At 21.1% G+C, this 26,957-nt stretch overlaps 3 protein-coding genes across 5 annotated transcripts; 2 read left to right on the plus strand and 1 right to left on the minus strand.

Annotated features, from left to right (window-relative positions):
- Positions 1 to 595: 595 nt before the first annotated feature.
- LOC105361483 (protein fem-1 homolog C) lies at positions 596 to 18,489 on the minus strand. 3 transcript variants are annotated; one of them, XM_011498675.1, is made up of 10 exons: positions 8,548 to 8,768; positions 5,442 to 5,925; positions 4,737 to 5,045; positions 3,860 to 4,226; positions 3,410 to 3,470; positions 2,488 to 2,667; positions 2,136 to 2,381; positions 1,465 to 1,590; positions 784 to 1,008; positions 596 to 685 (listed from the first exon to the last, which is right to left on the minus strand). In XM_011498675.1, the coding sequence occupies exons 2-9, from the start codon at positions 5,881 to 5,883 to the stop codon at positions 787 to 789; spliced, it is 1,953 nt and encodes a 650-aa protein (XP_011496977.1). In that variant the 5' UTR covers positions 5,884 to 5,925; positions 8,548 to 8,768; the 3' UTR covers positions 596 to 685; positions 784 to 786. The 3 variants fall into 3 exon arrangements, with proteins under 3 accessions (XP_011496977.1, XP_011496978.1, XP_011496976.1); XM_011498676.1 differs by lacking the exon at positions 8,548 to 8,768 and adding an exon at positions 18,413 to 18,489 and having other exon boundaries at positions 596 to 1,008; XM_011498674.1 differs by having other exon boundaries at positions 596 to 1,008.
- Positions 13,615 to 16,955, plus strand: St2 (Sulfotransferase 2). Its single transcript, XM_011498673.1, has 6 exons — positions 13,615 to 14,058; positions 14,883 to 14,982; positions 15,054 to 15,210; positions 15,492 to 15,612; positions 15,713 to 15,807; positions 16,553 to 16,955. Exons 1-6 carry the CDS (start codon positions 13,863 to 13,865, stop codon positions 16,862 to 16,864), a joined length of 981 nt encoding a protein of 326 aa, XP_011496975.1. The 5' UTR covers positions 13,615 to 13,862; the 3' UTR covers positions 16,865 to 16,955.
- A 146-nt stretch (positions 18,490 to 18,635) lies between the features above and the next one.
- On the plus strand, positions 18,636 to 23,956 carry LOC105361480 (uncharacterized). Its single transcript, XM_011498672.1, has 6 exons — positions 18,636 to 19,075; positions 19,905 to 20,473; positions 20,690 to 20,936; positions 21,038 to 21,169; positions 21,653 to 22,191; positions 23,124 to 23,956. Exons 1-6 carry the CDS (start codon positions 18,652 to 18,654, stop codon positions 23,790 to 23,792), a joined length of 2,580 nt encoding a protein of 859 aa, XP_011496974.1. The 5' UTR covers positions 18,636 to 18,651; the 3' UTR covers positions 23,793 to 23,956.
- Positions 23,957 to 26,957: the final 3,001 nt, after the last annotated feature.

Raw genomic sequence — 26,957 nt, forward strand, 5'->3', positions numbered from 1 at the left:
TACCACCACCATCGACGCCACCACTACATCATTGTTTGTACAAATCGTTATCATTATCATTATAGCTATTGCAATAATAGAAGCTAAAAACAATATTGTTTATACTTCACAATATTTACATACTAAATGCATCATCTATTTTTTTACCAATATGTTTAAATCATTAATAATTCATTATTATTTATTCAATACTATATTTTGTATTTTATTCTTCTTTACTTGTTCTTCCCAAGTTTTTCTTTATATAGTTTTTAAAAGTTACACATTTAAAAAATATTTCCACTCCAATACAAGACTTATATTTAATCACCATGTACAAACTTTGCTAAGTTTGTCATATTTTGCAGCCTTTTAATTAAAATTAGATATACAAAATTTAAAAATTTAATTTTTTTATACTTGCATTTACCTATATCCATTTTGGAGTTGAAATAGAAGAGGTTATATTTTATGCTTAAAATTCTATTTATAAGAAACAAATTAAAAATAAAAATATAGAAGGTTTAAAACTAAAACATCATGCTTTTTTATTTTATACATTGTACACAGCTGTAATAATATAATTTAAAAAATATTCTAAATAATCAAGTTAGTCTATTTATTTGTTCTTTACTATTTGTAACATCAATTTATCTCTACTCTAGTTGAGTAACAAAAATAGTTTTAAATATTTTAATTTTAAACCCTGGAAATAAGTCAAATATGCAAATGAATAAAAATTAACGTTATTTAAACTACTAAACATAAAAAAATTATGAATTTTTAAATAACACATGTACACACATATTATTTTCTATGAGATTCAAGAAAATGATGTAATGTAATAGGAAGTTCTTTGCTCTTAAGACCATATTTGCAAATAGCTTGAGCAGCATGGCACCGAAGTGTTATATAGTTAACAAGATTGATATTGTTTACAGTGTTTGAAGATATTAAGCGAGCTGGAGTGTCCCCTATCTTATTAGGAACATCAACATGTGCACCAAAATCTAACAGTAGCTTTATCAACTGTAAAAAAAATGGTAATAGTTATTAATATTTTTTCATCAATATTTTCAGAGTAGCACCCTTTAATTTATTATTATTTTTTGTATTTCAAAAGATTTCATTACTATTATAAATATTAATGATTAATAGTATTATTAATATTTAAAAAATTTTTTATTATTAGAAAAATTAAAAGCTGCTTAATTATAGAAAACACTTTTTTTTAAATTAGAAATGCATCTTTTATTTAATTTTATTCATTTTATTGTATTTAAAAATTTTAATTTAAAATAATTAAACATCAAGAAAAATCTATGTTAGTAGATTCTTAAAATTTATTCATAAAAATATCAACCTTTTTAATATAAACACATTTTCTTATTTTTAGAATTTTAATGATTAAAAATATATTTACTCTTAAAGTTTTTAAATCGAAATTTTTTTAGCTTTTTCTTAATGTTTATTAAATTTACCTACCGAATTTTGAAAATTGCATGTACTACTTGCTACATGTAAAGGTGTAGATCGCAATCTATTACGAGCATTAACATGAGCTCCACATTCTAGAAGAAGTTTTACTGCTTCATAGTGAGGAAATATATTCTGAAATTTACATAAATAAATTACAAATTAATTAAATTAAAAATTCCATATTAACGAAATTTAAATACTATGGTAAAATAAAATTTATTGTTATAATTATAATTTATTTTATGTTTAATGTAAATGACGAACTTATTAAATATAGCTTATTTTAGAATAATTACAATTTATTATAGTGAAATATATATACATATGATTTGTAATTCTATCATATTTTTAATATAGCAAAATATGATATGTAATTTATTAACTTTCTCATTTGAAATTTTAATGTTATTTCCAAAAAGTATAAAGTAATTCAAATTAATAGTCCTAAATAAAATCATGAAACTGTTGATTAATACCTTATTTAAGAAATTAATTTTCATAATCTATATTTATAATTTAAAAACAATTAAATTATTGATGTCTTTTATTTATCTCTTTTATTGATAGTCAAATAGTTAATATTGCCTTAAGAAAATAACAATAAACATAATTGATAATATTGTAATAGTAATTATTTTGTAATCGTTTTTAAATTAAGAGCATAGACATTAACTTACTATAACATCTTCAACATTAAAGTAACTTGAATGAATTGCAGTTAAACTTGAGACACATAGATGTAAAAGAGTATCTTCTGTTAAAGATGCTCTAGGATTTATTCTGACTAAATTGTACACTAACTGTCGCATTTCCATTATTTCTTCGCTTGATTGTGCTGTCTTAATAAGTAAGTATATTAAGTAGGCAATACATTTTAAAATACTATCAAAACTGTCTCGTTGTCTTTGATGTACTGGACGTTGCTTTTAAAATAAATATAAAATAGAAATTTAATTTAATTTTTAATTTTTTGCATTAGAAATGATATTGCAGATAATAAAAATGTTATTGTTTCATTATTTAGTATACCTCAAGTAATTGTTTAGCTTCGGTAAGTTGATTGGTGAGTAATTTGAATATTTCCACAACGTCACAAAATCTTGGTTCTTGGTTCTCTCGATTTCTATCTAATTCTAGAGTTTTTTCATTTAAATCAACCATAAGTCGGACAAGGGCTTGAGCAGTAAAGCATGTATCGGTATATAAAATCTACAATATTAGTAACTTATTTGGAAAGTATATTATATTTATATTATTATAAATATAGAGTAGCTTAACTCTTAATAAATTATCTTTAACCACAATTTGTATACTATTTGATTTCAGATTTTTTATAAAAAACTAAATCAATCCTACTCAAAATCTAATTAAAAAAACGTGTGAATAATTCATTTTTTAATTCATTAACATAAATACTTTTAAAGTATTTATAATTGGTAAGCAAATAATAATAGTTATGGTAATACTAATATTTTCACAATTTCAATAAAAGTAAAAATAAATTAATTGCAATAGTAATTTTGAAAATTTCTTTTATAAATTAATAAATATTTCATTTTATGCTACAATATAATTTATATATGTGTACATTATAAATATATTTAAAAAATTCTTATTGTAAGAAATATATAATGAAAAATATGGAAAGTTCGAATTATTATAATGGTGGTTATAAATTATATATCAAATTTCAGAGTTTATGAACTAAATTGATTCATTTGTTTAGAAATAGAAAAATTTTGTATATTTTATTTTTAATAACGTTATTGATAATATTATATTATTTAAAATATTTTTAAAACATTGTTATGAGATTATTTTCTAAGTTAATATAATTTATTGATAGTGCATACAAACATCTGCAAACATTTATGTTTAATTTCAACAATAATTTGAATGCACAAAAATATATTCTGTTTGAATATACAAAAAGAATAACAGCTGAACTTACGGAATCTTTATCGACACGAATTTCTAAAACACGTCTCCACATATCTATACAATACTGATAACTGAAAAATTATTTAGTTTCAATTTAATTTAAATTATTTATTTTATATATATTTATATATAACTTTATAATTCTATAATAATTATACTTTTATTATTTTTAACATATAAAAATAAACGTATTGATGTTTTAAATATATTTATATTAAAATTAAAACAATATAAATAACAAATACAATATAATTAATTAATTAATAACTATCAATATTGATCAATAAAATTAAAACATTATTTTTAGAAACAATATAAAGTTCAAAATAATTTTAAGAAAATTAATTATTTATTATTTTTTAAAATAGTGTTTGAAATCATTAATATTTAGATTAATAGTATTAATGTATTTTTAAATTTATTAAATAATAAAATACAATATATATATATATATATATACCGTAAGGCATCAGCATAGGAGGCTCCCCTATACATTAACCTAAACAGTGTATCTTTGTGGTATGGCCCAAGAATTCTTTCACATATTAATAAACTTTGAATGCGTATAGCATCAAGATCCAACATTATAATGTTTAGTTCTTCTAAAGATGTGAACTCGGTTACATTACTGAAACTACCTCTTTTTGGGTACATTGATCTCTTTGGAAGTGGTATACCATCTATCTCATTAACACTGCGAATCACCAAAGCCCTACGCCAATACTCAAACGCCATATGTGTGTCACTATGCTCATCGAAAAATGTTGAGCCAATGAGTTCGTGTGCATCTGCTAATTGTTCCGGCGAATATTCTTTTATTTTCTCAACTAAAGAAAGAATTTATTTATTCATTACTGTATGCTTTGTATTTTATTTATATATTTTGTACGTCGACTTACATACTCGACTACATATGTTAAATATAATTTTCATAGATTATCGAATTATTTAGATATTAGTCAAAAATGAGAAAATGTTTTAAGAAGTAATACAAGTTCTAAATAAAATTTATTTCAATGGATTCTCATAGATTGAATTATGAATACATTTTTTATTAATAATATAAAAAAGTAATCAAGTCTACTGATCTAGATTAGACTTGTCTAATTTGTATAAATCTAAAATATTTATTGTTCAATTATTCAAGCAGACATTAATCAGAATAAAATCATAATTATCATTGAATCTATTTGCATTGCATTATTTTGTTACAAATATTCAACATTGCCATCAATTAAATTATTTTTTCACAATGAAATAACAAACAATTTATGTCAAATAAACAGTTATCTGAAAATCATCTATTAATTAAAACAAATAGCAGTATGAACATTTACTTAGATCATCAAAAATTTGTGTTGCGCCCTTAAGACATGCTGTTTGCAGTGCATCATCATTATATCTAGATCTCAAATGAGGATTAGCATTGTGATTTAATAAAAGTTTTGTTGTTTCAAATCTATGCTCTTGAATAGCATAATGCAAAGCAGTTTTACTTTGTATATCTGTGGCATTGACATCAGCTCCATGCTTAAGAAGCAACGAACAGAGCTCCAAGCTCTGTACAGAATTGATTAAACAAGTTCCACCATTGTAATTTGCTTTTAAAATATCTGCACCATTTTCTACTAAATAGGAAACAATATCTGAAAACATAAGCTAATGAATACATTTTTAACAAAAATTAAATAGATTTTATAATAATTTTTAAATACCAATTTAATATTAAATTTTTTTTTTAAATATAGTATTAAATTTAAAAAAACGTTACAACATAATGTTGAAAATTAAATATTGACCTAGACTTATCTTGGCATAAAAATCTTGGCTCAAGTTTAAATTTATTTATCAATGTCATTTAAAATAAATATTGAAGTAATTTACTATAAAAATATATAACCTTTTCTAAGTTTAAATTTTTTAATACATTTAAAGAATTTATAATATATCTATCTAATTATTAACTGTAGTTCTAATTAAAGTAAACGTAGATTTAGGTAGCTTTTTCTTCAATCAAAATTAAAGAGCAATCAATATCTTACCAACATGAGTCATATAGCAAGCAGATCTAACAGGTGTAGAGCCTGTATCGGACACAGTGTTTATTTCAGCTCCTTGAGAAACCAGATATTTTAAAATACGCAGCTTTCCTGATACAGCTGCACACCAGAGAGGTGTAACAATGTGAACTGAACGATCTTCTGGTACTTCATAGACACCTGTTTGTTCTATATCTGCATGACAAACTTTTATTAAATAGTCCACAATATCTACATGACCCCTTTTACAAGCTATAAAAAGAGGAGCACATCCTTCAATTTCACGACTAACCAGTTCTTTTAAATCCTCTGGCTTGTGTTTTTCCAATCGATACTGCAAATTATTTGACAACTTGGCACCTGGTGTTTCATCATCACATTCTTTAATAAGATCATGAAATAAATAATCTATGGAAGTATTGATCTCTGGACTTTTGAACCACATTGTATTCCAATGAAAGTAAGTTCTTTTAGAAACTACTTCTTTCTGTATTTTAAAAAATTACAGTAAATGTCTTAATAATTTATTTATAGAAAAAAAATTTTATAAATATGTATTATAAAATAATGTTTATGTCTGTTATATAAATAGTGTATGCTATTCAGAATAAAATAATAATATTTATTTATTATCGTGAAATAAATAGAATAAAAAAATTATAATTGAAATAATAAAAATATAATTAATAATCACGTAAAATATAAATAATTAATAAGTACGGATGTTTATTACATATTAATTTATAAAGTCTATGGGAGATATTGTTATTTAACCAAATTTAAAAACAATATTTTCTCAAGATAATTAATTATAATTTTTAATTTTAAATAATTTATCAAGTAGAGTTATACATTTAAATTCAACTTAAATTATTAATTTAATCACACTGGTTAAAATTTTTGAATCATAAATAATATAATCTAATAGTTGTAACTATTATATGAATGTATTATTTATATTAATTGTATTTAAATAATACCGAAAGAAGATTTGTGTAAAATTTAGAAAATTATCAGATGAATACGTCGTGTTATTAAAGTGTTAAAATATTAAATTATCTTAGATGAATTGATATATTGAAATTTATGATAAGTAAACATTTGATATTACAGTATTTCATCAAATAAAATCTTAATCATATTAAAATATATTTGAATTGATTTATATGTCACATTAAAATTATTAACATTTTAAATTTTTAAATATAAAATAAGTTATCATGAAAAATTAAAAGAATAGAATAGTTTTTAAGTTTTAGAATAGAATATTTTCATATTTTATATTTTCATATTTTATATATTTTCATATTTTTATATATTCATATTTAATATTTTCATACACAAACTTATTTTTCAATTAGTTATAAAACATATAAATTAATAATAAAATGTATTGTTAATATTAGTCCATAAATTCTTATCAATTTTTTATAAATAAATAAAGAATACATAACTTGCTTCATATTAAAAAATTACTTCGTAATATAAATAAAAATATTTATTATAAAAATAACATAAAAAATATTTCATATTACAGTAAATAAAGTAAAATAAAGTAAAATTAACTAATATATTTAAAAACTAATTATTTATAAAATGTTTATTAGTAATATTTTATCATTTAACGCTAATTTTAAATATTCAATAAAAATAATTCTTTATAAAACATCAATTTTGTTTACATTAAAATTGTTTATATTACAATACTAATTACTGATTAACTATCTGAAAATCATTTAAAGTAAAAATAATTATTACAACGTATTCAAGATCAAGTCAAAATTTATATATTTTAAATAATTAATGCATAAAAACTTTAATTAGAACTACGATTAACTAAGCGACGCTGTAACATGGAACGAAAAAAAATGAGAAGAAAACTGTGAATATTATTACAGGGATACTATTACAGGGATATCTGTCAGTGAATTTTTTTCTAGTAGATTATACATTTGTATATTATTTGATTAAAAAAAACTAGAAATCAAAAGTACATATCAAAAAGAAATATTCATTTCTAACATATACAATTATTAACAGATGTCAGAGGAAATAAGTATATTTAATAAAAAAAAAGTTAATAAAACTTTGTTCTTAAAAGTATAAAGGTACTAATTAATTAAAATAATAAGCATTCGTTATAAATTACAACTGTTTATAAGTGATTTCAATTTTCAGTTTCATTGAATTAGATCATGTTTATTGTTAAAAACTCTAATTTTAAACATTTTTAAAATAAACATCACATTGAATTTCTATTTTGAATTTAAAATTGAATTAAAAAAAATTCATTTTGAATTGTTATATTTTAAAATATTCATTAAACAATTGAGTTTATTAACAATTGAATATATTAAGAAAAATTAATTTTACTGTTCATTTTTAAATAATTATATATTGTAAAAGATTTATAAATTATAATCAAGATTTTTTATTTATGCTTTAATACATTTTGTATTTAAAATATTTACAAAACTCATAAATATAAAAACCCATAAAACTGTCATACAATGATGTATTAATATCATGATGTTTTATAACTATAACAATATAAGTATTGATTATAATAAAATCTAATTAAGACAATTTTGAATATTTTAGATTTGATCATAAAAATTAGTTCAGTAAAATGTCATTAAATTAGATTCTAGTTTTTTCTTAATTTAATACATAATTTATTATTACTATTATTCAATAAATGTTGTACATTACATTTATACATTACATTATACTTTAATGTAACAATGAATTTTTAAATATCTATTTAATATATAAAATAATTCTATGCCATGGTGAAGATTAAATATATTAAAATAGTAAAAGCAAGTTATAATTATTTATATAGTAAATACTGATAAGAAAAACATAAATTATTAATTATTTTTTATAAAACTATGTATTATTTTTGTAGTTTCAAAATAGGAAAGAAAAAATATATATCTTAAGTATTCCTGAAATTTTTAAATAATACAATGACGGAGGAATAATAATTTAGAAAAAGGTAAAAATGTTTAAAATATTTAAAAATTTTTTAATTTTTAAGAGCTAATATATATATATATATATATATATATGTGTGTGTATTATTTTATTAAATGAAAATTCTAACCTTTAGAATGCTGTGGAAGTTCCATTTATATAAATTTATAAACTTGTCACAAATTCATTCTCGGATATATTATTATAAATAAAATTCTTTTTGTGATGTTAAGAATTTATGTAGGTTTCAATTGATATAGTTTGATTTTGCATAAAACATTTCACAAACTTTCTACAAATTAACATTGCTGACATCTGAATTGTCTGAATATGTTGTACATTCTATCTTTTTCATAGATAGAAAGATAAAACTGTAATAGATAGAAAGATTGAACCATAGAAGTAACGACATATTTATTATTTGCTTTAAAAAAATACATTTAACTCTTTAGATATTTAATTAATAAATAATTTTTTTTTTTAGAAACATTATTACAATTTTTCAGATAAAATAATAAGATTAGCCATTTTTATATTTATCTTTATATCTTTTTATTACTTAACATTTTTTATAATACAGTTATACACTTGTGTAAATGAAAAAAGCGTTGTTTTGTATTTTTTTATTATCTAAAAATTTGTAATTATTTTTATTACAGTATGATTTATCAAATAATCAAAATACTATACCTGATTGTTTAAGTATTTATTCATGTTTTCTAATTTTTGCCAACAGATTTTTTTTAATTACAGTTATTAAATATTTTTTCTTTCTCCCGATTTGTCTTTCATAAGGGGTTAAGTTATTCTTAACACGAATTATTTATATAGACGTACTGTAGCCTAAAAAACTTCATATTTGTATATCTGCATAAGAATCAAAAGATCCATATAATAAATTGTATGGGAATGTGTAAAATACGAGTGTCATAATAGTGGGAGGTACGCATATGCGTATAATATAATAATATGTGCATATACTAATAAGTATAACAGTTAATAATTTTCAAAGTGATTAAAATAAAATATATAAATTATGTATTGACTAAAATTTAAAGTTATATTTATTTTTCATTGTATAAATATGAATTAGCCTCAATTTGTTCATACCTTTAACAATGCATAGATAGAAGCCAATGATATAACTGAATTAATGAATTACGTAATTTTGTCCCACATTTAAAAATGGGAACGAAATATAAGTTTTTTTTTTGCTAGTTTAATTAAATATTATTCATGTACTGTTGGGGTTTCGTAATAAAATACTTTTATATTTTCATTTTGTTTATTTTCTATTTATTAAGTTTAAATTTGTTTGTAATACAATGAAAAATGTCGTTTAATAAATATTAATAAACTAACTTTAAAATGCTGAATGATATATCATATACAAATATCAAATTAAATTAATAATAAAATTTTCTATTGTTAAATATATTACACTTCTAACTATAAAACTTAGTTATTAAAATAAATAATTTTGAAATTAATTAAAAAAAAAAGATTTTTATTTCGTATCATTAATCGCATTAGATTTTAACATGTTATTTTGAGATCGAATTTTATTTCATTGAATTATTGAAAAAATGTAAATTTCTTTTTAGTATTTAAACAAATTCATTAACATTATTATTCTTAAATAAATTTCTTAAAATTATTATGAATTTTATAATAACGATTTGATATTAAATATTAATTAAACGTGTCAACAATAACAAAATTTAAGACATAAAAAATTATTTAAATAATATTAAAGTCTAAGCTTTTATTTCTTAGGAATTAAAGTGTAATAAATTTTTTTTACATATTGAGGATTTTACTTATATATTTATATTTTTATATATTGAATATTTAAATGTAAAAAAATATGTATATACTGGATATATTTTATGTTAAATGACATTTTTAGAAATTAAGAGACTATGCTTTCAAGACAGTATTGAATATTATACTATTTTGTTATTATTAATATATATAGATTGATATTTTTCTTTAATTAAACTTTAATATTTTTATTATTTATTTATACTATGTTATTAACGTAAATTATATTTTTATTGTAAATATTATACATTATATTATAAATTTAAACAAACATGAAAAACTTTAGTTTGTAAAATAAATAACATATAATTTAAAAGTAAGAATCATTTCTTAGTTTTTTAACACAATTTTTTATTTAACATTTTTAAATTATTACTTTTCAACAACTTCTAAATTTGTTACAATGCTTATGTTATCTTCCTAATTTTTATGAAATGTTATTTACATATATATATATAGTACAAATACATAGTATATATATCTCATATATCTATATATATAATTGAATTTTATTTCATGTTTTATTAATATTATAATTATTTAAAATAGAACTCGATTAATAATAAAAAATCAATTAAATGTATATTAAGGTAAAATTTACAATAAATTATAATTTATTTTGAAATATTAATTATAAATTTTTAATGTAATCATTGCATTTGTTTGATTTTATTGTACGTATAATATTTTTATATTAAATTAATTATTTGCTATAAACTTTAAATTCATAATTTTTTCTATGTAAAAAATGTAGAATATGTAAAATTCTACTAATAAATGCAGTCAATTAAAAACGTCAATAAAAATTAATTAATATTAATAAGAAATTATCAGTTATTTATATTTTTAATCATTAAAAATTTAGAGGCTGTAGGAATTATTTAATAATATACAGTTTGTAAAATCGTTATTAAAGTATTATTTTATTTGCAAACTATTTGTATAAAAAATGATAGATATTCAGGTTGTAAAATATAGTTAAACTTTAACATACGTAAATAAACAATAAACATAAATCTGTAATTATATGTATCTAAATATTTACACATTGTTATATTTGTATTATACTTACTATTTTTGATATAGTATTACAAATACTGATAGCTTCAATGAGCGTCTGGCATTCAGCTGTAATTTGTAATTTAGGAAAGAATAAGTATATCTTTCAGGATCCATATATACATATATATTTATATATATACAGGGAGAGGGAGAGAGAGGGAGGGAGAGAGTGGGAGGGAGAGAGAGAGAGAGAGAGTTGATGGAAAAGAAAGGTGTTGAAAGAAGGACAAAGGGGTCAATAGGCTGATTGTACTTTCTCTCAAGAGTGAAATTTAAGTGCAGCCTTTACCATAAGCGACTTTATGTCATATATAACTAATTATATCTAGTATAGTCTTAATATACTTTCCATATGTTTATTACTATGATTGTTATTAGATCTTCAATTGCAAATATTAAAAAATTGTACGACATTAAGACAGATAATCACGTGCATTAATTTCATTGTAAATTTATTTTAGAATTTTAAATTTGGTTGTTTATTTTGGACAATTATCATTAAATATGATACACTAAAGCTTAATTATGCATTACTAATAATTAAAATCATTTAGTTAGAGTGGTTAAAAAAAAAATTTCTTATTATTTGCATATGGCTCATGATTGATGAATTCTTCAACGATTTGTGAATATGATCAAGTTAAACTAAATTTGTTGTTATAAAATAATAAATACGATTGATTAACTATAAATAATTATAATATATTAGAATATATTATAATTTATTAGAATAATATATTAGAATATATTATAATTTACATCTTATCAATAAAACAAACATACATTCAATTATATTTTCATAAATGATATACTTTATAACTATTACAAAAATTTAGAAAAAAATACTCATTAAAAAAATTTCTTTTTTTAAATTATAGATTTATATTAAGCTAAAATAAATCATGATAAATAAGATTGATTAATATAAAATATTTATTGTGTACAGATTTTTTATTGATACAATTATCTTTTATTGTTACAATTTTTTCACAAATTTTATTTTCAGGAAATTAATAATTAATTGGAACATCTAAATTTTTTAACTAGAATGTTTAGTTAAGATTTTATTTTTAATATGTACTTTTAATACAATTAAATTATAAAGAAATTTATGTATCTATTGTTTATTATTATTATAGTATTATATAGTATAATATATATTATAATATTTTAAATATAGTATCAATTTTTTAAAATTTAATTAATTAATGTATAATAATTGAAACCAGAAAAATATTATATTTTATAAAAAAAGTCATATCAGAAAAAATAATATGCTTACGTTGTATGCAAATATTATTTATTTATATTTATTTATATAATGTAATATACTTTTATACATATCATATATAATATTTATTTATATTTAATAATTCTTTCTTTACATCAGATAATTTGAAGTTATGTAAATTAATATGTATTATTTACAATTAAAATTTCATTTATACTGAAAATTTAATACGATTTCGAAGTTTTTATATATAATTGTTATTAATTAAGTTATAAAACAAATTATTATTACAAATTTAAACGGTATAAATTTTTAGTATTTTCAATTCGTCAAAAAAAATAATATAAATAATATATTGTTCTTTATTTACTAAAAGTTTTTATTAAAATAGGTAAAAAGTCTCAACACTAATTCAACTAGAGTTAACTAATCCAAGCGGAGTGTATCGTGTATTATAAAATTATGTATATATTAAGTAGTATTCGTTAAAAATTGATTCTATATTTTTCAATTTATAGAAATAAAAGTTGTTTTTATAATTATTGAATTTCTAAATATTTATAATATATGCTTATTATTTGTCATTTAATTATTATTTAATTAGTATTTTATAATAATTTGTAATGAATAAATGCGTGTGCGCGCGCGCGCGCGCGCGTGATGTATGCATGCAAGAGAGAGAAGGTACCATTAATATTTTACTAAATTATCCGATAAATTATGATCGAAAAAAAAAATTAGAAACTCAAATTAATAAATAAATAAAAAGGAAGATAATTACTAATAATTTTTTCATAATCTTGGAATATACATTTTCAATTTAATATTATGAAAATATCTCGAAAATCAATCTTATTTCATTTTTTTTTTTAACAAATATTCATGCCATTCTTTTCATAACTTTCAAATATTTTTATTGTTAATGTTACTCTTTAAATATATTTTAAATAGATATATTAAATAACGATAACTATCGTGATACGGATATAATTAAATATAGGAGGTAAATAAATATATGATACTGCAACATTTTGAAGTATACTAATAATCCTTAATTAATACATGTATATACTGAATGAAAGTTGCGCGGTAGGCCCAATAAAAGAGAAAAGAAAAGAAAAAGTGGTAACGAATCGACCAAGTCTGAACTTAATTAAAGTGAAAAGATGCAATGAAGTTCAATCGTCATTCTGTTCTGTGCACTTGCATTATTAACATCTAAATAAAAACTTATTTTCTCTTTAACACGTATATTATTTTTTTTATTTGTTTTTTTTTTCTTAAGTATTGTGAGGCAATCGACGAATCAGAGATAGAAAGAATTAAAAATGGCAATTTCATATTCAACAGTAGAAGATTTATTAGGGCAAAAGCTGGACAAGATGTTCGGTGTAAAATATAGTTTTTTACGTGTTAATCCTGGAAACTGTTTACTACCACCAAATTATGTTTTTATTGGGCAAAAAATACGTGACTTGGAAGTACGTGATAGTGATGTCTGGTTGGTGTCTTATCCCAGAACAGGTATGACAATAGTGATAACTTTTAGATGGCTCCCAATTTTGTATACTTACATACTTTTTATAAAAAAATAGTATTTTTATTTTTAAAAAATTTATAATACAAAATTTGTATGAAATATTTTAAAATCTTAATAGTATTTAATACAACAGTAAATGTAAAAAACAACATTTCCATTAACTTAACTTTTTTTTTAAATTCAAGCAATAACTTAATATAAGTTGAAAGCATTAATATGGAACTAGGGCTTATTGGTTTTCAAATAGAATAATTAAAAAATTAGAATACATCTGTTTAAAAATTTGAAAAATTTGGAAAGATATATTCAAAAACACTATAACAATTTCTTCAATATATACTCTCATTATTTTTTAAATATAAAGAACACATAAAAAGTTATTCATTAAAACAAAATAATTAAAAATTACATTTTATAGTCTATAATTTATAGTGGTAAAGTTTAATAACTGTTTTTATAATTTTGTTTGTAATACTTTTTTCTTTATACGAATTGTTTTTGAAAAAAACAATTGAAAAATAATTTTTTAATATTTAGATTTTAGATACATCAGAATTTACAAAATGTTTTTAGTTTTTTAGTATACTTAGTTTTTTTCAAACATTATACAAATTATGGATTAACAATACAAAATTCATCATTTATTAGATAGTTATATTAATAAAATATTTGCACTTTTTATGGATATTGTTTATGCTTAAGAAATTTAACTTATTTTTCAGTTATATTGTATATATTACTCAAAATGATATTGTATAAGCCCTAGTATCAATTAATGCTAATAAAATATATTTCTGTTCTATCGTAGGAAGCCATTGGGTACAGGAAATGGCATGGTTAATTGGCAATGATTTGAATTTTGAAGAAGCTCGAAAAACTCATTTTGTACTAAGAAGTCCTCTTTTAGAGTAAATTGTATATACATAATTATTTAGTATAACAATTCAATATTAATTTATAAAAATTATTGAATATTTAGATCATCTGCTCTAATGGTTAATGGATCATTTGTTGAATGGTTTTCAAAACTAGGAGAGTCTGTTGAGACGGTAGAAAAGTTACCCAGTCCACGATATATAAAAACTCACTTGCCGTTAGATTTACTTCCAAAACAACTTTTTGAGAAGAAACCAAAGGTATCATAATTGCTTTCAAATACACTTTCACTTGTAAAATAGTATTGATTTCATTAATTTTGATAATCTTGATAGTGTTTCACACCAATTTTCTTTATAATTTATTTATTTAATTATTTAAAATCTGTGTATTATTGGATTAATATTGAATATTTTTATTAAAGTAAATATAGATTATACTTAAAAAATTTAATTATAATATTGAAAAATATTAAAGAAAAAACTATTATTTTCGTTTTATTATAAGCAGATAAAAATTGATTATATATTTTGATTTCCAGATAATCTACATTACGAGAAATCCAAAGGACATGTGTGTAAGTTTTTTTCATTATTGTAGACTTTTTCATGATTTTCATGGATCTTTTGAAGAATTTGCTGAACTAATGTTAGCAGATAATGGTATTTATATATATTAAACATGCGATGATTATTTTAATAACAAGATTTTACATTTAAATATATATAAATATTCTATTAATTTAAATTCGAAATTTTGTAGCTCCACCAGGACCTTTTTGGAGTCATGTTTTACCTTTTTGGGAACGTCGTCATCAAGAAAATATTCTTTTTCTTACTTATGAAGAAATGAAAAAAGTAATATAAATTTATTAAATTCATTAATTTAAACTTAGTAAAAATATAATTAAATGTAACAATAAAAAATTTAAATTTATGAATAATATTGATTTTATAATTACAAAGTAAAAGTTTAACTGTATGGAATAGATATTTACTTGTTATATGTTCTACATAAGCCAATATTAAACTTTATAATAGATATAAGTTGATAATATTTGTATGATATTATGATGTATATATTATTAATATTATATATGCTGTAGTATATTAATAAATTTAACAATATATTCATATATGCTATTCAAAATTATTGTGCAACATACAAAAAAATATAAATTTAATGGTGTTGATGATTATTTATATTATAATTTGAGATAAAAGAAAAAAAAAATATATATATTTAAAATAATATAATAAAATATTTATTTTATTTAAAGCTCAAAAATTATTTAATATTTACAGTAATAATATTAATAATTTATATCAATAACATGATAAAAAAACACTGTTTTACACTTTCACACATCAAAAATTAAATGTATATCAGTTATATATTTGAAATATATAACTTTATATACCCTATATAAATATATAACCTAAGATATGATATTATATATTTGAAAATCTATGTCCACATACAATTATGTATTTATAACAGATTTTATCATTTTTATATGCATTTATCTATTTCATAATTTATATATCGAATCAAAATATGAATACCTATTTTCAGTAATTATTAAAGGCTTTATTTGTTAAGGATCAAGAAGCAGCTATAAAGGAAACAGCAAAATTTTTAAAAAAAAAATTAACAGATAATCAAATCATTCAATTGACTGATCACTTATCATTTTCAAAAATGGCAGCTAACCCTTCAATAAACTTTGAACAAATATTGGCACAAAAAAATGTCTGTTCAAATGATCCCAACACTAAATTTATTCGTAAAGGTAAAGTGGGTGATTGGCGTCATTACATGACTGATAATTTATCATGTAAGTTTAATGACTGGACTGACAGAAATCTTAAAGGAATAAATCTAAAGTTTATGATGGCTGATTTTCAAGATTGAATTTTCAGGAAAATTTTATTTCTTTTAAACTGTATAAAGGCATATTTACTCTTACTCTAACTTACGATATATCCCTTTATTGTACAGTAAAGTTTTGAAGTTATATTTTTAATTTTAAGTAAATATTATAATATTCATAAGCTTCAAAATATAAAGTTGTTTTGAATATCAATATTGCATGTATAACATTGAAATGATTAATGGTTGATTTCAAATATTTGTTCATGAGTAAAATAAAAGTAATTGAGAACTAAAGTTACAATATTAATAATTTTTGGATTTTTATAATAAAAAACATGTATTAAGAATATGGAAAACATTTATAATTGGTTTTGATAGATTTACATGAAAGATAAAAGTATATGTAAATATATAAAGTGCATAATCAAATTAAAATTCATTTATTAAAAGTTACAGTGTAATAAAACTATAATTAAATGTTTTAATTTTAAATTTATAAAAATATTATATTGGTAAACTTTTTATAATTTTAACTGCATTGTTGTGGGCATGAGATTTATTATGTTTATAATAAGATTATTTATGTTATATTAAATAATTATAATATTCTATATTTTTTAATTTAAATTATTTATAAAAAACAATATAAAACATTAAAAAATAAAATTGATTTCCATTTAAAATGTAATCTGATTCATGAATTAAAATTTGTGGTTATTTAGAAATAAAGAATTAAATTAGCTATTGATAATGTATTCTATATTTTATCATTAGATTTGTTTTTAACTTATGTTATACTATTTTGATAAATCTAATATAAATTATCTTTCATATACATATTTAGATAATAATTATTAGTAATCACTTTTTTATTTATAATATTGAAGAAAATATGATTTTATACTTTTTTACAAAAATATAAGTATCAATAACAAAATAAATAGTTAAATGGTTTCCCTTATTAATTTTACAGTTTAATTAAAATAATTAAACAATCAAATGTTTAATCAATCATTAAAAAATAAATTAAGAAAATATTAGCGATATTTTCTAAATATAACTTTTATAAATTTTAATTAATATTGCAGGTTTAATAGTTTTGTAATATTCTAATTAAAATTATATTCCATAAAAATTGTATAAATGGAAATATTCAGTTTTTACAATATACTTAATAATTTTGGTACATACACTTTTAAAATACAAAATTCAATTTTTTTATCGTTATTAAAACCAATTGTTGAATTCTTTGTAATGTGGAAATAAATTACACAATTAAATAATACAATCAAACTTTTATTGCTTGCATATTTATAATTCTCAGTTTAATACTCAGATTTGATTATAAAAGCGAAAATTGAATTGTTTGCAAAAAATTATAAAATGTTATACTATTTTTATTGCGAAATAAGATACAATTAAAATTTAAGATTCAAGTTTTAACCTCTATTTGTGCATTATACCAAGTTCATTATTGAAAATACTGTAATTACTGTAAATTATGAAATACACATTAGTATGTAATTCATCTTAATATGTCTTATACTCTATGCTTTTTTAATGCAAATTACAAAACAGTTTTTGTACCTTTAGTGATAGTATAATTTCTCATTTTACTGTGTTTGGCAGAATTGCACGAGTGAGATAGTTGATTTTAACCTTTATAAAGGTGAGATTTTATTGGCGTGATACTATCTGTTGAGAGAGACAGACATGCTCTCTTTCTTCATATCAAGCCATAGTGTACATACACACGGAGATACAACTACATGCGAACTATCATGCAGAGAGAAATCGGGAGACGTTCGAGGGTTCGCGGAGGAAAGATGGCGACATATTTAAAAAGATCTTCAAAGCTACTTGAGCGACTGGCTGCCGTCAACTCGGGTCGCACAAACAACAGTAACACTAGCAGCACCCGAAACAATAATCGTATATCCATAGAACCGTTGCTGCGCGACGTTATTTGCCCGGTGTGTCGTACGATTTTACGTGAGCCGGTTACGCTACCTTGTGCTCATAACCTCTGTCTGCGCTGCCTTCGCGGCACAGTTGAGTATAATAGTCTCAGCTGCCCGCTTTGCAGACAGAGGGTTGGTTCTTGGCTACGTAACGCTACTAAAACCGAAAGCCTAGTCAATATTGAACTCTGGCATCTGATTAGACGAAGATTTCCTGACGAGCTTGAATTAGCTGTTGGCGAAAGCAGCGGTGACGGTGCCGTTGGTATAGACCTCGATCTTCATTCTGGTGAGCCTTGGAAGTTAGCAAAGAAAGAAAAAAGAAAGAGATAATTGCATCCCTGAAATACTTAAGAATATATATGAATGGTTTATGATTGGGTGCGACTGATAAATAAACAAGGGCTAACCTTACCTTGAATCCGTATATTGAATTTTTTTTATATAGAATGACGGTCTAGAATATATCATATAAGAATACAGGAAGTTTTTGACTTTATTGGGTAGAGTATGTAGTTTTAAAATAATATTCAGTTTTTTAGCTTAATTGTAAAAAGTCAGTGAATATTTCATTTCTGGATTAGTGATATTATTTTAATTAATTTAATTAGACATTTTAGTGTTAGTACTTCCAGAATTTTAAGTATTTAAATAATATTGTTTTGATTAATGGTGTTTATGTAGACTTTATATTTCAAAGCTAATAATAATTAAAAACATATATATTTATTTTTGTATTTAATTTTCAATATAAATACCAACAATTTAACGAAAATAGCTGTAATAGCATATTTTTGTTTTAACAAATTCAAATATAATTTTAGTATAATAAACAAGGTATCGATATAATTATCACTAATGTAATTTATTATACTAAATATAATTAATTAAATTATTTAGTATATTATAAATAATACAATAAATTATATTTTAGTATAATAAACTATAAAATACTAATATTCAATTACATAATATTTTAGAAAAATGACAATTTATTGTGTTATTTAAGTACTTTTTTAATACTATAATGAATATTTATTAAATAAAACATAATTATTTTTTAAACATTAAGAAATGATAAATCTAAGTATTAGCAAAAATACTTTTTTTTATTTAAGAATTTAATACAAAAAAGATAATCAGTGCAGCTGGTGAGATTAGAAGAGAATATGAAGTTCAACTTCAAATGGCCAAAGAAGAAACATGGCGACAGCAAGAAAAAGAAAGACTAGCAAGTGAGACTTTTATACAAAAAATTCAAGAAGAGGAAGAGCAGCATAAATTGATGCAATTGGCACAGGATCAGTTATTAGCTAAAACATTAGCAAAACAAGAAGTTCTCAAGAATTCAAATACCAAACATAATTGTTCTAATAAGTCTACAATATTAAATTCTTATAAATCAAAATCTGATGTTAATCAATCAAAATCTATAGTTAATCAGAAAATGTCAGTTAAGACAAAGGAAACTATTGATAAAAGAAAACAAAATTTGATTCTAATATCTAAAATTAGATCTGAAAGGTATGCATGTAGTGTAAAGTGCAATTCAACAAATGCATATAAAGATTCTTCAGAGACATTCAGTTCTCATAAACCAGTGCCAATTTATAATGCTGTTACTAGAATTGTAACTCATCAAAGTAGAGTTAGTCAATCTAACAATTCTACCTGTTCATATGTTATGGTTAGAAAATTTTAACTATTTTTCAGAATTTGTTTTTTATAATTTTTTATAAATAATTTTTAAGGAATTATCTAAATTCAATGTTCAATTAAATCTTTATTATTTATTATTTTACTAAGCCTTTACATTTATATTGTATTACTAAATTGTATTATTGTAGTAATAAGTGTATTGCTAATCTTATTACTTTTATTTAAATTTAAATTTTATAATTAGGGAGATTTCATTGGTTCCACTTCTAAAATATATGGATTACAGAATAAAGAAGAACTACATGTACCCAAAGATATTCTTAGTAATAAGAAGAAAAAATTGGGTGTAGAAATTTGTATTGGAACAATTGAGGGTGAAGAGAGGATTGGAAGTGCTGAAAGTGCTGGTAGTCATGATAGTATAAATCAGGAAATTCATCACTTTAAACCAATCAAAGCTTTGCCTCGTACCCCATTAAGAATAACATTGGGTATTATGTGTTCCATTTGAAATTTTAATAATTTTATTCATTAAATGAATGCAATTGATTCAATGATAATTTAATTATATTATATGTAATACTATTTTTAGATGGAAGACAAATCGATCCAAAACTCATTAGGGTATTGCCTGTTTTGAAACAAGTATCTAATGTTATACCAAAACCTCCTACACCAACACATTTAAAAAAAATATTTGGATGTTCTTGGAGTGCTTTTAAAAGTAAATACTTAAGTTATTGTAAATTCTCTTATTTATTAAATATATTATTTTTATATTTTGAACTAGTGTAAACTTCTAAGCATTTAAAGAAGTATTTTAAATTTACTATTTGTTCGTTGTTCTTACGTTTAATGTATGTGAATTTTTTTATGTAAAAACTATTATTTTATTAATTTTAAATTGAAAAATTACTGAATTTTGTACAATAATATAACTATTAATATTATTTTTTTATAAATGAATATGAGTGAAATTTGTGTAATATAAGACTATAAATATTAAAATCATAAAATAATAATTCGGTATGTTTGTTTCTTAGTAAAAAAATTTTATTAATTCAAATTATATAATAAATAAGGTATTATTTTAAAATTATTTGAACAAATTAAAAATTTTTTGAAATAATATAATTTATAGTTTCTAATAATATATAATTATATAATTATTGATTTTTTGTCATTTAATATATAAAAATTATTTTAGGAATATCAAGGCAACAACAAACGTTATTGAAAGATGTATCTAGTATCTATCAACAAGAAACACAAAAGACTGAAATAAAATCAGAGCAATTGCAAATCATCAAATCAAACAAATCTCTGCAAGAAATCGATATGCATAACACACCCATGAATTTTGATAAAAATAAAAATTATACTAAAAACGTTACACAAATAATAAATGGTGCTAAGTTTAATAAAAAACTAAACTTAGATTGTAAAGAACCAAATGACAGTATTTCAGTAAAAAGGAGCAAGGAAGGTAAGCTTAAAAATGGGTTACTTCGTAAAAATAAGAAGAGCATCAATAAAACTATTGAGATCGTAGAAATTGAAGATAATAAGCAGAATTCGCAACACATATACACTTCAGATCCTTTGAAAATTATATCCAAATTTAAAACTAAACCATTGAGTCCAGTGCTAGAAATAGCTATGGAAAATATTGCTGAGAGAATTAAAAAAAGAAAGATTACTAGAACAAGTAATAATACTGAAAACGTCCAAAGTCCATTTAACTTGGTTAGTAAATATTTTTATAAATTAGCATCAAGTAATTTTATAATCTATCATCCTGTAATCTTATAAATATAAGTAGATATAATTATAGTTATAATATTTGAATGTAATTTTAATATGACTTTCCAACAAATTATTAAAGTAACTTATTTTATGTTTTATAGCTTACAAATAGAAAAATTAGCTTACTGAAAAATCTATATTTTTACTTGTACAATTTAAATGTTATATCATTTTATAAAAATATAAAAAATACCATTAATGGTACAGAATAATTATTTGTTCCTTCAGTGTACAGAACTTAAGAAAACAAACAATATATTTAATATTAGTTTCAATAAATGTATTATAAAAAATAAGTTTTTAAATATTTATTTTTTATAATGATAAATTCAGTACATGTGAATAAATAAAAATAAATTTTAAATTAAATTAATAAATATTCTTACTCGTTCTTATTAACTTCGTTAATTTAATTTTGTTTACTTAAGAATCGGTTTTAAATACAAAAATAATTGAAGTATAAAAAAATTTAATTGTTGATTTTATAAAATATCAATATGTATTTCTGTTTTCTTCAAATTAATCGAAAAATTTTAAGATTACAGATTTATATTTAAATAATTTTCATTTTACAACTTCTTAATTAAAACTATTAAAATATTTTTAAAAATTTATATAAATTAAAATTTTTTTCTAATGGGTTATGTATAAATATAAATTAACTAAGCATTTATCTAGGAAAATTATAAACAAGAAAAAAGTATTATTATTTAAAATCTGAATAAAGATAGTTGAATAGATATTGTATAAATAATTAAAGTAAAATAAATTTACAAGTAATTATTTTAGTATATCTTGTTTGGCAAAATATCTTAAAATAACATTAGGAATAAAAAGAATATTTAAATATATTAATAATTTACGTTTTGTAGATGACAACTGATGAGCAGTTAATAAAACTTAAAAGTAAAAAATCCCATACAAAAAGTCTTAAGTCAAAAATAATGGAAATGAATATGACCATAAAGATGAAGCCAAAAACTAAGACGAAAATGCGGACAGTGACAACAGTAACGAGTCAGATTAAAAGGTTAACGGCGAAATCCATAAAGCGTCGTAAATACACTGAGGATTCAGAGGAGGAAGCAAATGAGGTTGAACGGGAAGAGGAGGAAGATAATGAGGTTGAGCGAGAGGAGGAGGAAAATGAAGAAGAAAATATTATTTTGGATGGAATACAGAAACAAAAACAAATGAATATGAATGAGAAAGTGGAGCTCAACAGATTCAATGTAAATTGTTCATATTTGACGTCTTCAAAAAATTATTGTAAAAATAGTAAACAGAAGAAAATAAAAAAATCAATTTCAACTGCAGCAGCTACTACAATGACTATAGTTGCTAAAACTTCCCCGAATTCTAACGATGACGAAGAAAAGGAGATCATTAAGGAACAACAGCGGCTTGAGCAATTAGCAGTACAGGAGCGTGAAGATCGCGAACTTGCCTTTAAATTACAAGCCCGTTTCAATGCTATGGAACGAATTGCTGGAAGGACAAGGCGTGGAGCTGCTCGTATACCCAATCCTTTACTAAATTAGTAGATCGAGTGTATTTTAATCAATATTTTTAAGATACTCATAAGTATCAAAAAAGGTTGCAAATGGCAATTTTGTTCACTCTTAACTGATTAAAAGATAATTTTTATTATTAAGAAAAATTATTAAGAAGCAAGTGGTTACAATAGATTCCAATAACAGATTTATTATAAGATATTTAAATAGTCATTTTAAAAAGTAGATTAAGTATTTACTTCGTATATTAAATAATTCAACATTTTTATTCCAATGAGAAGCATGTTATAAAAATTTCGGATTATTTGATGAAAACAAATTTTGTATTAAATTTGATATTGGTTTTTTTTGTTAATTAAACAGACTTATTAAAGACTAAGAACAAAGACAATCGAATTATGTAGCAATAGCTCTGTTTTATATAACAGTTATTTTATAAAAGATCGTGCTCAATCCCATATTGCTAAATCACAATATTTTGAACAATTAGTTCAAACAATTAGTGTAAAATAAAATAATTAGTAATTTATATTTTATTAATTTAATTTGTGCCTAAGATGCCATTTAATTTTTATTTGGAATGCAATTTTTTCCTTTACATTAAAAAACCTTTCCTTTATTATATTGCTTCATTTTTTAAGATACATATTTTTTCATGCCTTAAAGTAATTATTATACATTTATACTTTGTTCAGTAGAGTTATAATATAAAAGATTAGAGAGAACAATAAACTTCGATTTATTATATCATTGGATTAAATAATTTTATTTTGAAAAGCACCCTTTTATATAAATTTTGCTTGTTTTAAATTTATATGATGTAAAAATTAAGCATTTACGTTACATAAACACATTTTTATATTTTTATGAATTGCATAAAATTAGAAAGTGTATATTTTAAAAAATTAGAAAATTTTTTTAATATATATTTTTTTGTTTCAAGTGATTCATAAAAATGCAAAGAAGCGTTTTTCTAAATGTTTAACATTTGTTATTAAAAATTCATGTTATAAAACAAATTGCAAATATAGTAAACGATACAATAAAAAAATATAATATAAAGCATAAAACAAACTATTTGTTTTTACATTGTCATATTTTTGGGAGACAGTGGAGGTTTTCTAATATATTACTCCATTTGAGGGAGTTTTCTAATATATTACTCTATTTGCACAAATCATTAAAAAGAACAAACTATTTTAATTATGATTCAAATGAATTTTCTTGCAGTCTTTTTTTGTTAAATGCGGTTAGTTTCAATTTTATCATGATATTTAAGGTATAAATGTTTTATAACTAATTGTTGGTTGTGATTTTGTGATGAAATAATTTTAAAATAATTCGATTAAAATAACAGGTTAAACATTTTTTAAATACAAATAATTATATAAATTTTCTTTAATGATATATTTATAAAATTTAAATGTAAATTAACTAAGATTAACTGTAATCTTGCATTTAAAACACGTCACTACCTATATTATCGTAATTATTTTATACCCACTTATCTTTCTGTTATAATAAAATAAAAAATTTAAAATTATTAGTGTCATTTAAGAATAATACTTAAAATAGATTTTTATAAAATAAAATCTAAACATTTTTTTATAGAATGCTTCTTGTGATATACTAACGGTTACATAGTAATCCTCGAAAATAGTAAACTATTGCAATACTATTAGTGCATTGTAAAAATATTTTAAACTATAAATAATTTTTAAATTATACTTATTAACAATTATTAGGTAAATCAATAAACTAAAATTATTAATCTTTTCTAAATACAGTATAATTATACGTCTTCATAATTTTATAAATTAAAATATGCATTTTTAATGAAACGAAAACAAAAATTGTGTTTAGTTTATGTTTTTCGCATATTCAAGGTGTTATTTAGCAGCATTGTTCCTATTTATTATCTCTGTAATTTAAGATCTGTTCAAAAGTATTAACAAGAACTTCATTTTATCTATGAACAAAAAATGGTCCATATTTATCATTCATATAAATATACATGTTTAATGTTCAGACTATGTAAAAGTTACTGCACTTTCCATCTTTAAAATAGCCACCTTTGAGAAAATTTGTTATTTGAAACATAAAAATATTTATTATATTTTATTTTATAGTTTCAAAAATATTTTTATTTTACAAAGGTATCTTTTTCAAAACTTCAGACATTTTAAAAAATTCAATTACTTATTTTAAATTATTAATTATAGTATATAGAATAAGAATATAAAATAAATTTTATTAATTTCTAAATATATAGTCAAAAAATTATAAATTATATTTGTATTAAAAATAAAATTTAAGATTAGCTTCCGTGAAGCATAAAATTTTATTTATTGGACAATATAAAAATTAATACAGAATATATTTAATAAAAACTTGTTCAATTTTTAATTATATAAGTGATTACATTCCACTTCAGGCTTTTTCTATAGCAATAGAAATAACATTTTGAACGACAGTGAAAACGTGATCAAATTAGTTGTATTTTATTGATGATATTTTAATTTATAGTTTTAATTTAAAAAGTAAATTATTAAAAATACAATATGTTCTGTATAAGAATATTAAACGATGAAAAAATATTTATTTGGAGAATGTTAATTTTATTTAAAAGTTCTTTAGTTTTTAGTGCATAGACTAATTATATATAATTATTTACAAACAATATCTTTTTTATTCACGATAAATTAATATTTTATGAAATATTACTTTAATTAAAAAAATTATTTTATTAATTTTAATTAACACCAAAAAAAGTAACATTACATAAATAGCATTTAATATAAAATATGTAATTTAACGAAACAATATATTTATAACTTTGTATTTGACATCATACATTTATCAAACATCTATTAGTTCTTTAAATAGCAATGTAGTAACGTAAATGAAACTCATAACATTTTGATAGTTTAGTTTCCGGATTTTGGAATTTTGAGTTCGATTAAAATGAAAATATTGTTGTAATTTATCACTGAAAAACTTTCTTTTAATATGTATCTCTATTTTAGTAAAGTAGTAATCAATATCTTTTGTTAAAAATAATTTTTTATTTTAATTTAAATTGAAATAGAAACTGAAAATTATAAATATCAACAATTTTGTTAAGTACACCTAAATTGATTATGTTTCTTATCAGACTCTAATATTATTTCTGATGTTTTTATTCTAATAATT

Source organism: Ceratosolen solmsi, unplaced genomic scaffold, assembly GCF_000503995.2.
Source record: "Ceratosolen solmsi marchali unplaced genomic scaffold, CerSol_1.0 scaffold30, whole genome shotgun sequence".
NCBI lineage: Eukaryota > Metazoa > Arthropoda > Insecta > Hymenoptera > Agaonidae > Ceratosolen > Ceratosolen solmsi.